The sequence below is a fragment of the Geotrypetes seraphini genome, chromosome 1 (assembly GCF_902459505.1).
Source record: "Geotrypetes seraphini chromosome 1, aGeoSer1.1, whole genome shotgun sequence".
Taxonomy (NCBI): Eukaryota; Metazoa; Chordata; class Amphibia; order Gymnophiona; family Dermophiidae; genus Geotrypetes; species Geotrypetes seraphini.
In genome coordinates, this window is record NC_047084.1 from 32253134 (window position 1) to 32266273 (window position 13140).

The 13140-nt window shown below is 40.0% G+C and overlaps 1 protein-coding gene across 2 annotated transcripts in view; it reads right to left on the reverse strand.

Moving 5' to 3' along the window:
* Positions 1-13140, reverse strand: part of AP3B1 (adaptor related protein complex 3 subunit beta 1) — a 516639-nt gene that overhangs the window by 420425 nt on the left and 83074 nt on the right. For both annotated transcript variants that reach the window (XM_033929417.1, XM_033929426.1), the window contains exon 4: positions 4186-4281. In XM_033929417.1, the coding sequence (XP_033785308.1) occupies positions 4186-4281 (96 nt within the window). The remainder of the gene's footprint in view (positions 1-4185; positions 4282-13140) is intronic.

The following is a 13140-nucleotide window of genomic DNA, read 5'->3' on the forward strand; positions in this document are numbered from 1 at the left end:
CCCTCAATTAAACTGGACTTAAATGATAGTGTTTCATTCAATTAAGTTGTTCCACTAGGTTTTACCGAATCCAATTCAAAAATCCAAACTGGTCATGGAGCTGTACGAAAGACAGTTTGTTTCCACTATAAGTTTCTGGGACATGTGCAATAACCAGCCATTTGAGCTCTTCAAAACTGTGGCTTAATTCAGGACAATGAGGTACTATAGGAGCAGTAAGAGTTACAGTTTCAAGTATTCTTTATTTCTAATATACCGTTTTATCTTGAACCACAGTTGTTCCTTGGGACTACGATGCTGTGGCGGTGGTGTGGAATCAGGACTTTGCTTCTTCTGAGCAGCTCACTGGTGATGCCTTGCGTATTCTCATGAAACATCTCCCACATTTGACTCGCTCTGTGGTGCTGCAAGAACAGCATTACAAATTTCCCCCTATAGGGCGTTCATAAGTTTTGGTCCTGTGATAAGAGCGCAAACCTTTTGGTCATTCGTGGGTCTTCATCTACAGACAATCCTGCGGAGCAGAGTTCCCTTATGGGCGGATGTCCTACTTTTTTCTCAATTCACTTCATTGGGATTTTCCATAGATAACTCTTTATTACAGCAAAAAGCTTCTTTATTGGCTAGGAAATGTATACTTTTACTATGGTGGCAAGCAGAGGTGCTTACCCTTACCATGTAGAAAAATGAGCTGTTTACCTTGTTAAAGTATGAATATTTGGATGTTACGAATTGTGGCCCTGATCGTTGGAGAAAGTTCCGGGCCATTTGGGCTCCAGTTTGGGTTAGTTTGTCCCACGGAGCCCAAAGTGCTCTTTTGAACTTTTGACACTGGAGTGCTTGAGGAAGGGGAGGAATGGGGGGGATGGATATTGTTCTGTTTTCTGGTTGGGTTTATTTAGTCTCCGCGAAGGAACCCGCGGTAGACTTTTTCACCGTGAGTTTTGGTTTATGGTTGTACTTGTTTTCCGAGTGATGTATTTTTTCTTTTGTATGCAACTTTCTAAAAAAAACTATTACAAAATAAAATAAAGGGAGATAAGTGGAAAAAGGAAATACATTAGGGTAGGGCTCGCTTCAAAAGAAGCGTTTTGATTTTACAAGATACTTCAGGGAGTAGAAGTGAATTATAGGTCAGTTAGGCAAAACAATGGGAATCGGGTGACTTCCCTTGCAATAAAAGATGTGCTTAGTTTGCATGTCTGCATTTAAATAGACAGCAGGTCAAAATAAAGAGTGAAACAGAGTTGTTCTCAAATATGAGGGAAGGAGTCAATTTAGGATTAAAATTTATAATTAACAACATAGAGTTGTGACCTTTAATGTACATTTTTTAAATAAATCTTTTAACAAAGAGTTTGAATGGTTCATATGCATTATGATGACATCATTTTATAGACAGGGGCCATTGTTTAATAAAACAAATAAATATTAGCATGAATATTAAAAATTAAATACTGGAATTGGATATCAAAATTTATATTAAAATTTAAAATTTTTTTCTAAGAAATTATATTTCTAAATCAATTATAAAATTTTCTTATAAGGTTTTGTCAATATTTTCACATGTAATGCACTAATAAAATTGTGTTTCATTTTAGGCAAATTAAGGCCTATGTGTGGATATTTGAAGAGGCACAGCCCCTGAGGAAACTATAAAGTGAAACGGTTGGGCAGCCGTCGGGCAAAAGCTAAGTGCTCTTCTTTTACAAATTACAAACACACCAGAAATTTCGAGCCTGCCATTAATAATTAATATCAATTTTTGTATATGCCTAAAAAAAAAAAAAGACCAATGATAAACTTGTCACCCCTGTAAGGGCATAAAAAAATACTGAAGTAGTGCCCTGGATGTTTGAGGTCTTGCAGTGAAATGTATTAGATTCTTTATAAGTTTGTTCTTTGTGAGTTTGGTATCAATTTGGAAAATTCAGCAGTATGCAGAAGTCTCCAGGTTCAAGGTCAACATGGCTAAAACTGAAGATTTTAATGTCAACTTAAAACCTGTTGATCTGAACATGTTGAAGATCTCCTTTTTATTTGTGGGTCACCAAGACTATAAGGTATTTAGGGATCAATTTTTTGAACCAGGCTGCTGGTGCTAACATTTATAAAGGAGATAGAGCAGCTTTTAAACTGAGATGGGGCAGAAAGCCAACAGTCGCCCAGGAGCAGATGGTTCAGTGTGAAGAATCCTTGAAGGGTACTATTGAAACAGGAGATTTAGAAAGTCCCAATAGAGAGGTTTCAATAATGGTGAAAGAAAGCCAGGAGTGTTTAAGAGGAAAGCAAAGTGAAATACTCAAATTTTCCCTGTCATATTCTCAGCAGCCTGTAGATACAAGGAAAAAACACAATTTTAAGTGTCTATATATAAATGCTAGAAGCCTAAAAAATGAAATAGGAGAGTTAGAGTATACAGCACTGAATGATGAGGTAGATATAATAGGCATCTCAGAGATCTGGTGGAAGGAGGACAATCAATGGAACACTGTATTACCTGAGTATAAATTATATCACAAGGATAAAGTAGATCAAATTGGAGGGGGGAGGATTGCGCTAAATGTTAAAGAGGCAATTGAATCCAGCAAGACATTCAATGTGTGAAAGAAAGGAATATAAAGGTAAGGTTACACTACCATCCTCTGGGACAGAATGAGCAGAAAGATGAAGAAATGTTTTTCAGAAATTAGGAATGCTAGCAAATTGGGCAACAGTATAATAATGGATGATTTCAATTACTCTACTATTGAGAATAGCACACTGATATATAAAACAAAAAAGAAATGTGCTAGCACAAGTATAAGAAGATTGAATAACCAAAACCACTCTGAGGAAGAACAAGCAAAAAGAACAAAAATAAAAAAGTGGAGAATAAAGACCTCAGTTTGGCTTCATAGGTCTAAAAAATCTCCATTTAACAAATTTAAGTTCTCTTTATAGGCATTCTTTCCTCATATCGCTGCAGAAACCCCCCCCCCCCCCCCATTTGTGAACTCTCTTCTCATATAAAGCCAAAAAATTAATATACCAAAGAAGATTTTAACACTGCTTCAGCAGTGTATCTATAGGTTTCAATCTATCTCATATATTACTAGAAGCAGTTCAATAAGCTCTGACACAATTAAAGCCAGAATTAGCTGAATTGCTGTCCTGGTCCCATTTTGTCTGTAGATCCAGACGCTGGTTTATACCCTCAAAAAGTCTCTGCTGCGACAGACTCTACTCCACAGTCAAATGATCGGGCATAGGAATACATCACCTGAAAGGGAAATCCCCATTTTGCTGGACTGCTGTGTCAGGGGAAGCACATCTGTCTTACATCTGTCGCCATTTTTTGGAAGCATTAAAATATGCTTAGTGGATATTTCTGCGGGGTGTAAGTAAGACAGATGTGCTACCCGTGACACAGTAGTCCAACGAAACACAGATTTTTCCCTGTTGGTTGAAGTATTCCTGTGTTCGATCATTTGACTGTAGAGTGGAGTCTGACTAGAAGAGAGAAAAAGACCAAAGACAGCCAAAATGGTCACTCAGGCGTCGCTGGTCTTTCTTTCTCTCTCTCTCTTCTAGTAACCAGTCACTTCCAGTCACTCACTTCCAGCACCCTTTGCAAAAAGTAAAAACTATCATGATTATTTGATGGACTCTATTCCATCTGTAGTATGATATGGTACTGGAAGAGACATGAGTGACTGGTCACTTCTAGTCACCACCAGTCACTCAGGTCTCTTCCAGTCACTCGGGTCTCTTCCAGTCACCACCGGTCAATTCTGGGTAACTTTGTCCCCGCAGACCCGCAGGTCACTGGTCAATTCAGGTTTGAGCTTGCTGGGGGTTAGGTGGGTGCCAGTATGCATCTCCCCACCCCCTGCCCCCCCACACACACACCTTAAACTATTGCTAAGCAAAATAACTACAGAATGTTTTATTGAGAACTTCAGGACACTTTCTGCATTTTTTTTTACCTGCTAAAATTAAAACTAGTTCTTTCTCCAATTCAGCTTTATTGAATATGGCAACAATAATTTTTCCATTCCATTATCTAGGATATCTCAGTTAAAACTTACCCAGCTTCACAGAATCAGTACTTCCTAGTTACACTGATTGCACATGTGCTTCCTTAGAACCTTTTGTTTTTTCAAAATTAATTTTCTGATAATGTATTTGAATATTCCAACTTACTTTCAAAGCACGCTGAAATGTACTAATGGACAAAAGGGCCAGATCTTGTTGCTCTTCTGCATAGCGGACCAGGTAAACATAAACTAATTTTTTTATCTGTAGAAGAAAAAAAACATTACAACTAAAATTACAGCATTATTCACACCTTAAAAACACAAAACCAAACAAATATAAGAATTCTTACATCAGTGCAGAAGTGTTCCTATACTATTCAGTTACAAAAAGTTTTGAGCATACTTCATTCTTAGAGTAGAAAAAAAGTTATTTATAAAAAAGGCACCCATGTTCTTATTCCTTAACTCTCAACATGTTCAGAGCATTAGAGTAAAATATACTGTATCATTACAAATTTGTTCCTTAACAAAATAAAATTATGTACTGTCACTAGTCTTAGAAGGATTTTTTGTGCCAGTTGAGGCAAAAGGCATAACAATATTAAATCACAGAAGGTTGCAAAACACTAAATTTGTTCTTGTTCTGCTTTAGATTAGAATCAGTCAATATTGACCACAAGAGGCCTATGCACTGAACAATTGCAGGTGTCAGAGAAAGCCTTCTTTCCTTGAAACCACTCTGAGACCAGAAATGGGAGTACTTGGGGCTTCGTGACTATACCATTCTTTTAACACTTACTTTCTTTCAATGTTACAACACTCCCGGCTGTGAAGCTAATCATAACAGGGACCCATTAGGCTTCAGAAACACAGGCAGATCTGTTTAATTAGTTTATCAATAGTAGTACATCAAACTTCATGACTTATTGACTAAACCTTTGATTATTTTTTTTCTGTATCACTGATTCCATACTATGTCACTTTTTGTACCTTTTGCCATTTAACAACCTATGACACACATCCCAACTGAGTCTAGAGCAGCGTGCACTTGTAAAAATACAATTTACAGGACAATTTCTTAACACTATGAATGGTCTTTGATTTTCGCAAGTTAGAATAAATGTTCTTGTGTTTCCCCCTAATGTTTTCAAAGATTAAGCATGGTGTGAAAAAAAAAAAAAAAACCTCTAATATTTTTAGACAAAATAGCACCCTTTGCAAAGAGTAAAAACTATCATGATTATTTGATGGACTCTATAAATTCACATACAAAACATTACAAATTATTATACCATAAGTATGTAGTATTACAATTTCTAAGTTCTTAATTTTAAAAGGGTGAAGTTTTTCCCAATTAAAAGCAATGAGGAAAATGCTTAGAATACTAGCAAACTTTTTCTAGTATACTTAAATTTAGTATTAAAAATAAAACAAACCTCAAGCTAAATGTACAACTAGATTTTACTTAATATAGGAAAATACAAATTCTAATACATGGTCAGACTCAGGGGAATGGCTACCATTGAGTGAACTCAGCAAAAAAGCCCAGAGTCGACCAATAGTAGGGGCCATCTAGCCAAGGTGTCCCCTGCTCTCCGTCCCCACTGACTGCCATCTGTCTCTCTTCCTTGCTCCCTCCCCTCACTGTTTTGATATCACTTTCTCCCTTCCTCTAAAGCTGCAGCAGGTAGCAGGCAGAGCCAGAACCACCAAGGCCTCTTCTTTGTCACATCCTATCCACAGAAATTGCAACACAGAAGAGACAGGATGTTGCATAGGAAAGACCCTGGGAGGGACACAGCAGGAACACCCTGCTTTCTTCATTGCTTCTACTGGCCACCCACCACAATTTTGGAGGATCACCGGTGGGTGGGGGAGCGGGCTAGAGAGAGATACCTGGTCTTCACAGGAAGAGAAGCAAGACTAGGGGGAGATGGACAGATGCTAGGCATGAGTGGAGCAGAAATAGAGAGATGCTTGGACTGTGGTGGGGGTGGGGATGGATCCGCACAGGGGAGGGGGAGCAGAAGAACCAGAATCAAAAAAGAAGATGAAGAGAGAGAGATGCCAACAATAGAGGAGAGAGGAGTGGAAGAGGAAGAAATGCTAGCCCAGGGATGGAGTGGGTGCAGAATAAGGGAAGAATCTAGACAGGGAGGAAGAGAAATGCAAAGGGGCAATTCTGGACACAGAAGCATAGGGAGAGAGGCACAAAAAAAGAGATGCTGAATACAATAGACTAAGGACACAGACGGAAAATGGATGGTGAACAGGGAAAATAAATGTAAAAAGGACAGGAGGCCCTGGAAAGAGAATTAAAGGAAAAAAAAAAAAGAAAAGAAAATCTGAAAACAAAGCAAGGGCTATAAATTCTCTCCCTTTCCCCTCCTCTCCACATGCACCATCTCTATTCATCACTCCTTCCCTCTATGGGCACCATCTCTTCTCTTCCCTCCATCCATGGTCCACCATTTCTTCCCTTCTCTCTCCCCACCACTACACTCCATTGTCACAATTTCTCACCTCAATTCACAGTCACCATTTTCCTTCTTTGTTTTCCATCCTCTATTTCCAGCAACACTCCCTCTCAATAATCCTCCCTACACACACATTATCACATTAAATGTGCACTCCTAATTAGTTGTAATATGCCAGCTTTTGGAAATGTGCATATCTGATATCTTGCATTACGGTAAGTAGTCTAGGACTGGAATGTGTTTGATTTTTGCAAAGTTTGTTTACAAACTTCTACTTAAGGAGAAAAGGAAGGTTTATTAAACTAAACTAAACCTTAAGTTTATATACCGCATCATCTCCATAATTATGGAGCTTGGCGCGGTTTACAAGAACTTAATGTTAGGAAGGTACAGCATAATGTGGTTAGAGGTTGGGAATAGGGGGAAGAGAGCATTACATTTTTTGAGAATAGTCTAGTTTTCAGGTGCTTTCAGAATAGTTGGAAGGAGCCCAGATTCCGTAGTGGGGCAGTAAGGTTATTCCAAAGCACGGTGATTCTGAAGAAGAGAGATTTCCCTAATTTTCTCTCGCAGAGGATATCTTTTAGTGTGGGGAAGGATAGTTTAAGTTTTGGGGTGGATCTGGTGGAATCAGGACTCAAGGAGTTCCAGGATAGTGGAATTAGGGGAGGGAGGATGCTGTGTAGGATCTTAAAAGCTAGGCAGGTGCATTTAAAGTGAACCCTGAAAATTACTGGTAGCCAGTGAGGTTTGGACAGGAGTGGGGAAACATGATCATATTTGCTTTTTGAGAAGACCGGCTTGGCTGCAGTGTTCTGAATCCACTGAAGTCTTTGAAGACTCTTTTTGGTTAGACTTAAATAGATGGAGTTACAGTTGGAATCAGTTTATAAAGCTTTATAACAAATATATAAAATCTTATTGCACTTTGGATCATTGCTCATCAGCCATTATGAAAGTTGCACCTATAAGCTTTAAAATGGAATTATTTAATTGGTTAACTCATCTTCTAGTCTTGGAAGAATTTCCGCTAAATGAAAGGTCTATTATTATTACTCCAATCGTTAAGAATTTCAAAGAATCAGGTGGAGCTTGACAAGATGGCGGTTCAAAGCTGTACTGGGACGTCGTGGCGATCCTTATGAAATATTTCTACCTTGATATGGTGAAAAGGAAATCTAAATGCCCAGGTTTCCCAGGAGAGCAGTTACCTTGAACCTGCCCGACGGCCGAGTTTGTGCAGCAACACTATCATATCAGGCTGCTCTTTGGGACAAATATTTTAGGCTTTTACTTTCACGACACTGTACTTTGGCAAGACAAAAGAAGGATTGATGGTCCCAGCCAGGAGAACTACAGCAGTGTGGTTGGGCTGGAAGGGTCTCAGCAGTGCCATACTTATTCATTAATCTGGAATCCTGAAAGCCAATGCTGGACTTCCCGTTCTGCATAAAAACATATATGGCAAAGCTCTATGAAGCATAAAGGACTTAGGATGACCATAGAGTCTGCTTCTGCAAAGCTGTTGAAATGCAATGGGAGGTGGATAACTTGATAAATAAGGGACTACATAACTACAACAAATAAACTACTTGGACATCATCCCTTTCCTCTTAGGACAAATCTTCAGACTCCATTGAGAAGTCCTCCAGGGAAAGATCATCACCATTTAAACTCCCTGCTTCCCAGTGTTCTTCTGTAGAGGATGTAGGTTAAGTTAGCACCGAGCACTGTCCAGATACTCAAACAGGGGATCTGAAATTAGAGTTACCATATTTGTAAAGACAAAAAAAGTGAACATATGACCCAGCCCACACTCCACCCACAGCCCCGCCCACACTCAACCCACAGCCCCAGCCAAAGACAAAGTACGCAGCCTAGGGGTGATCCTTGACTGGGACCTGTCACTCTCCGACCATATCTCCCAAGTAGTATCCACCTTGTTCTACTTTCTCCAGCAGCTAAGTAAATTCAGATAATACTTCTTAGAACCGGACTTCGCTCAACTACTATATGCCTTCATCCTAAATGAGCTCACTACAAATTCTGTGACTACCATGGGAAGGAATTTATGATGAGTTCTGAGAACCACCTTGTCATGATGGAACACTGCAAAAGGTAGGTCAGAAACAAGTGCTTGAAGTTCACTCACTCGATGAACAGAAGTGACAGATATCAAGAAGACCACTTTCCAAGTTAAAAACTTAAGACGAGCAGATGTCAATGGTTCAAATGGTGGCTTCAGGTTGCTATGATCCCTTAAGTCAGCTCCACTTTCCATCCACTCTTATACTCCTCAGACACCTAACATTGTATTTCTCTCTGTTTCCTGCCACCCCTTTTCATTCCCTCCAACTCTTCTCACCTTTTTCCATACTTTCCTTCTCCTTCTAACCTTGCCTCTTCTCTTATGCTCTGCCTTCTCAACTGCTCTGTCCCTTCTCGAAAGGCAAATCAATCCTTGCTGGCATATCCTAGGGACCTCCACCAGTTCTTCAGGTTTGCCATGCTGCTCTTTGCCATTGGGAACCAGGGATTCCCAAGTCTGCACTGCCACTCTACCTACCCTACACATATATGTTTGCTTGCACATATGCAAGCTACTACTACTAGTATTCATTCAGTCGTGTCTGACCCTTGTATACTCTGTAGGCCAGACCTTGCCATGCTTCCCTGTTTTCCATCGCTTCTTTCAATAGCTTGATGAACATTCCTGTGTTGTTCTTGATGGTATCCAGCCAACTTCTGCTTCCTTTTACCACTGACTATTCCAAGCAGTACCTCCTTTTCCAGTGAATTTGCCTTCATCACATGTCCAAAATAGGTCAGTTTCTGTCTGGTAATCTTGCTTTCCAGGAACAACTCTGGGTTTATATGATCAAGAACATCTTTGTTGGTGATCCTAGCTGTCCATAGGATTTGTAGATGTCTTCTCTAGCACCACAGCTTGAAGGCATCCATTTTTCTTCTATCTGCTTTCATGAATGTCCATGTCTCACAGCCATATGTCATGATTGGGAACACACTGGCAGTGACCACTTTTTGTTTGATGGTGACTAAGATGACCTTCCACTTCCATATTTGGTCCATGCTCATCATGGCTGCACGCCTCAGTGCTAATTGAAGCTTGATTTCTGCTGTTGAACTGCCACTGTGATCAATGAAAGACCCAAGGAAAACAAAACTGTCAACTACTTCTATTTCTTCATTATTGATTTTTATATGGACTTTCTTGTTAACGGTAGTCATGTTTTTGATCTTCTTGATGTTCAAGTAAAGTCCCATCTTCTCGCTTTCTTCTTTCAGCTTCAGGATCACCTTCGTGAGGTCCTTTTTACTCTCTGCCAGCAGGGTAGTATCATCTGCGTATCTCTGATTGCTGATGGTTTTTCTACCTATTTTCATCCCAACACTCGAATCATCTAAGTTCACCTTCCTCATGATTCTTCTTTTCAACTTCTATGCAGAAGTAGAGGTGTATCCTTGTCTTGTACCCTTTTTGATCTTGAACCATTCTGCATCTTCATGCCTGATTCACACTGTAGCTTCTTGTTTGTAGTAGAGCAATCTGATTAACCTGATCAGGTGCCCTGGCACTCCTACCTCACTTAGTGCTTTCACAATCTTGTCATGTTCAACGTAGTTAAAAGCCTTGATATAATCAATGAAGCACAGGTAGAGCTTCTTCTGGTATTCCCTCACTTTTTCTATTAACCACCCCAAGTTTGCAATGTGATCAAATCTCTCTGCCCTTACGGTATCCAGCTTGGGCATCAGGAATTTCTTGATCAAGGATTTTTCCTAAGCACCTTTGAATGATCTTTAGAAGCACCTTACTGGCATAGGAGATAAGAGCAATTGCTCTATAGTTGGTACAGTCCCTGGCGTTGCCTTTCTTCAGCAGTGGGATAAAAACTTATCATTTTCAGTCCTTTGGCCATATGCATGTCCTTCAGATCGTCTGGCATAGTGCTATCAGTGTGGCTCTTGGCACTGGTTTGAGCAGCTCTGCAGGGATTCCATCAATGCCAGGTGCTTTGTTGTTTGGCAGCTGCTTCAGCGCCCAATCCACTTCACTTTCCAATAGGTCTGGTTTTGCTTCCTCTTGACCCCCAAGTTCTTTAGGGTACTCATGATGCTGATGTATAATTCCTCTATGTATTCTTTCCATCTCTGCTTGATGTCCTGCTGATCACTAATTTCATGCTGAGAAAGGTTTTTTCACTTGTTTCACCATGGTGAATAATTCCCTGGTGTGGCCCTTCTTATAGGTTTCTTCGAAGTTCATGTATTGAACATTCAAGAAGTTGTTCTTGTCTTTTCTGGCTACTCTTTGAAAATCAGCATTGAGTCGCTTTACCTCATTCAACCTGCCCTTGGCCTTTGCCTCTCTCTTCTTATTAGTGCATAGAAATGAACGGACAAACAGGACCCTCCCCAAAAGGCATTACTGCTTAAACAAAACTCACCTAAAGCTACATGATGCAGGAAATCTTCAATTCAAAACTATAGACTGTGGCAAACTTACTCTAATAAATCTTATTGACTAACAAATACATAATCACTCATTTGAATAAAATCATTCAACAGCAGAGATTAGAATAAATTACAGCACTTTTAGAAAACAACTGAAGTTACTATTTACAAAGGCATTCAATAACAGATAATTTAGGGTTTGGTGATCAGGTACTGTACCAAGGTTTTTTTTAAACATGAGAACATGTCAGTGACTGGCTAAAATACTACCCTTGCATTATATTAATGAGAGAATTAATTTATATGATATACATTAGGATATAGACAGGGGGTGGGTAAGCAGAGTGGGCAGACTTGATGGGCTGTAGCCCTTTTCTGCCGTCATCTTCTATGTTCTATGTTTACAGTTTGATTTATGTTTTCATTGTACCCTGTCTAGATCTGTGGATAGTGTAGGTAATAAATATTTTAAATAATCAGCTCAACATTTTAGGAGGAGACTAGCTATCCACTTTGTCTTAAAGTACTTATTACTTATAGATTTTGCCATTTAATATTTTGAGTTTGAATATCACTTCCTCCCTTGGAACTCTGATCTCCTCCCAAGGCTTCCAATAGCATCTCTCGGCTCACGATCTGCAAATCTACCTCTCTACACCCGAAATTTCTATGCCAATCCAGCCCCTGTTTGACATTGGAAAGGGATTGGGATTTGTATAACACTTTTTTGTAGTTATACAACCACACTCAAAGCAGTTTACATATCTACAGGTACTTATTTTGTACCTAGGGCAATAGAGGATTAAGTAACTTGCCCAGGGTCATCTAAAGTTAAACATAATAATAATAATAACTTTATTTTTGTATCCCGCCATACCCGGAAGAGTTCTAGGCGGTTCACATCAATTAAACAAGGTTACAAGTGGTTTACATCAGTTGAGCGGGGTTACAAGCGGTTCAATAACAAATTGATCAAAGTTGCCAGGGGGGGGTGAGGGAAGGATGTAGAGGGGAGAGGGGTTGTTAGATAGAAGGGGCGTTGGGATCCTGGTCTTGGAAGAGGCGGGTTTTGAGTAGTTTTCTAAAGCCGAGGTAGTTGGGGGCCTTGAGGGCCATTTGGGATAACCATGGGTTTAGCTTAGTGGCTTGGAAGGCGAGGGTTTTGTCGAGGAATTTTTTAGAGTGGCAAAGTTTAAGGGAGGGGTAGGCGAATAGTTGGATTCTGCGGGAGTCCTTGATGCTGTGATTCAGGGCGAAGTGAGGGATGATGTAGCTTGGGGATAAACCAAATACTGTTTTATAGCAGAAGCAGGTGAATTTAAATAGGACTCTGGATTCTAATGGCAGCCAATGGAGTTTGTGGTAGAAAGGGGTGATGTGTTCCCATTTTTTCAGGCCGAATATGAGGAGGACAGCAGTGTTCTGGATCATTTTGAGTCTCCTGATGGTTTTTTTTGTGGAGCTTAAGTAAATGATATTGCAGTAGTCCAATATGCTAAGGATGGAGGATTGTACTAGCAGGCGGAATGAAGTGTCGTCAAAGTATTTTTTTATGGTGCGGAGTTTCCAAAGCACCGAGATACTTTTTCTGACGGTATTGTCCGTGTGTTTGTCAAGGGATAGATGTTTGTCTAGTGCGACGCCCAGTATTTTTAGGTTTTGTTCAAGGGGGAAAACGGATCCTTTTACTTGAATTGTGGTGTCTTTGATTTTATCTTTGGGGGTTGCTAGGAAGAATTTTGTTTTATCCGGGTTTAGTTTTAGTCTATATGATAACATCCAGTGTTCTATCTGATTGAATATGCTTGAAAGGAAGGTAAGGAGCTCTGATGTGAAACTGGTTAGCGGGAAGATTATAGTGATGTCATCTGCGTAGATAAAAAATTTGAGCTTGAGGTTTTGCAGAAGGTTTCCTAGGGAGGCGAGGTAGACGTTGAACAGGGTGGGAGACAGGGGGGAGCCCTGTGGTACGCCACAGGAGTTCTCCCAGCTATATGAGAAGGCGTCGTTTTTGAATACCCTGTATGATCTGTTCCGTAAGAACCCGTGGAACCAGTTAAGGACCTGGCCCGAGATGCCTATGTAGGTGAGGCAGTCAAGGAGAATGTTGTGGTCGACCAGGTCGAATGCACTGCTCAGGTCGAGTTGTACAATCAAGGCGCTGGAGC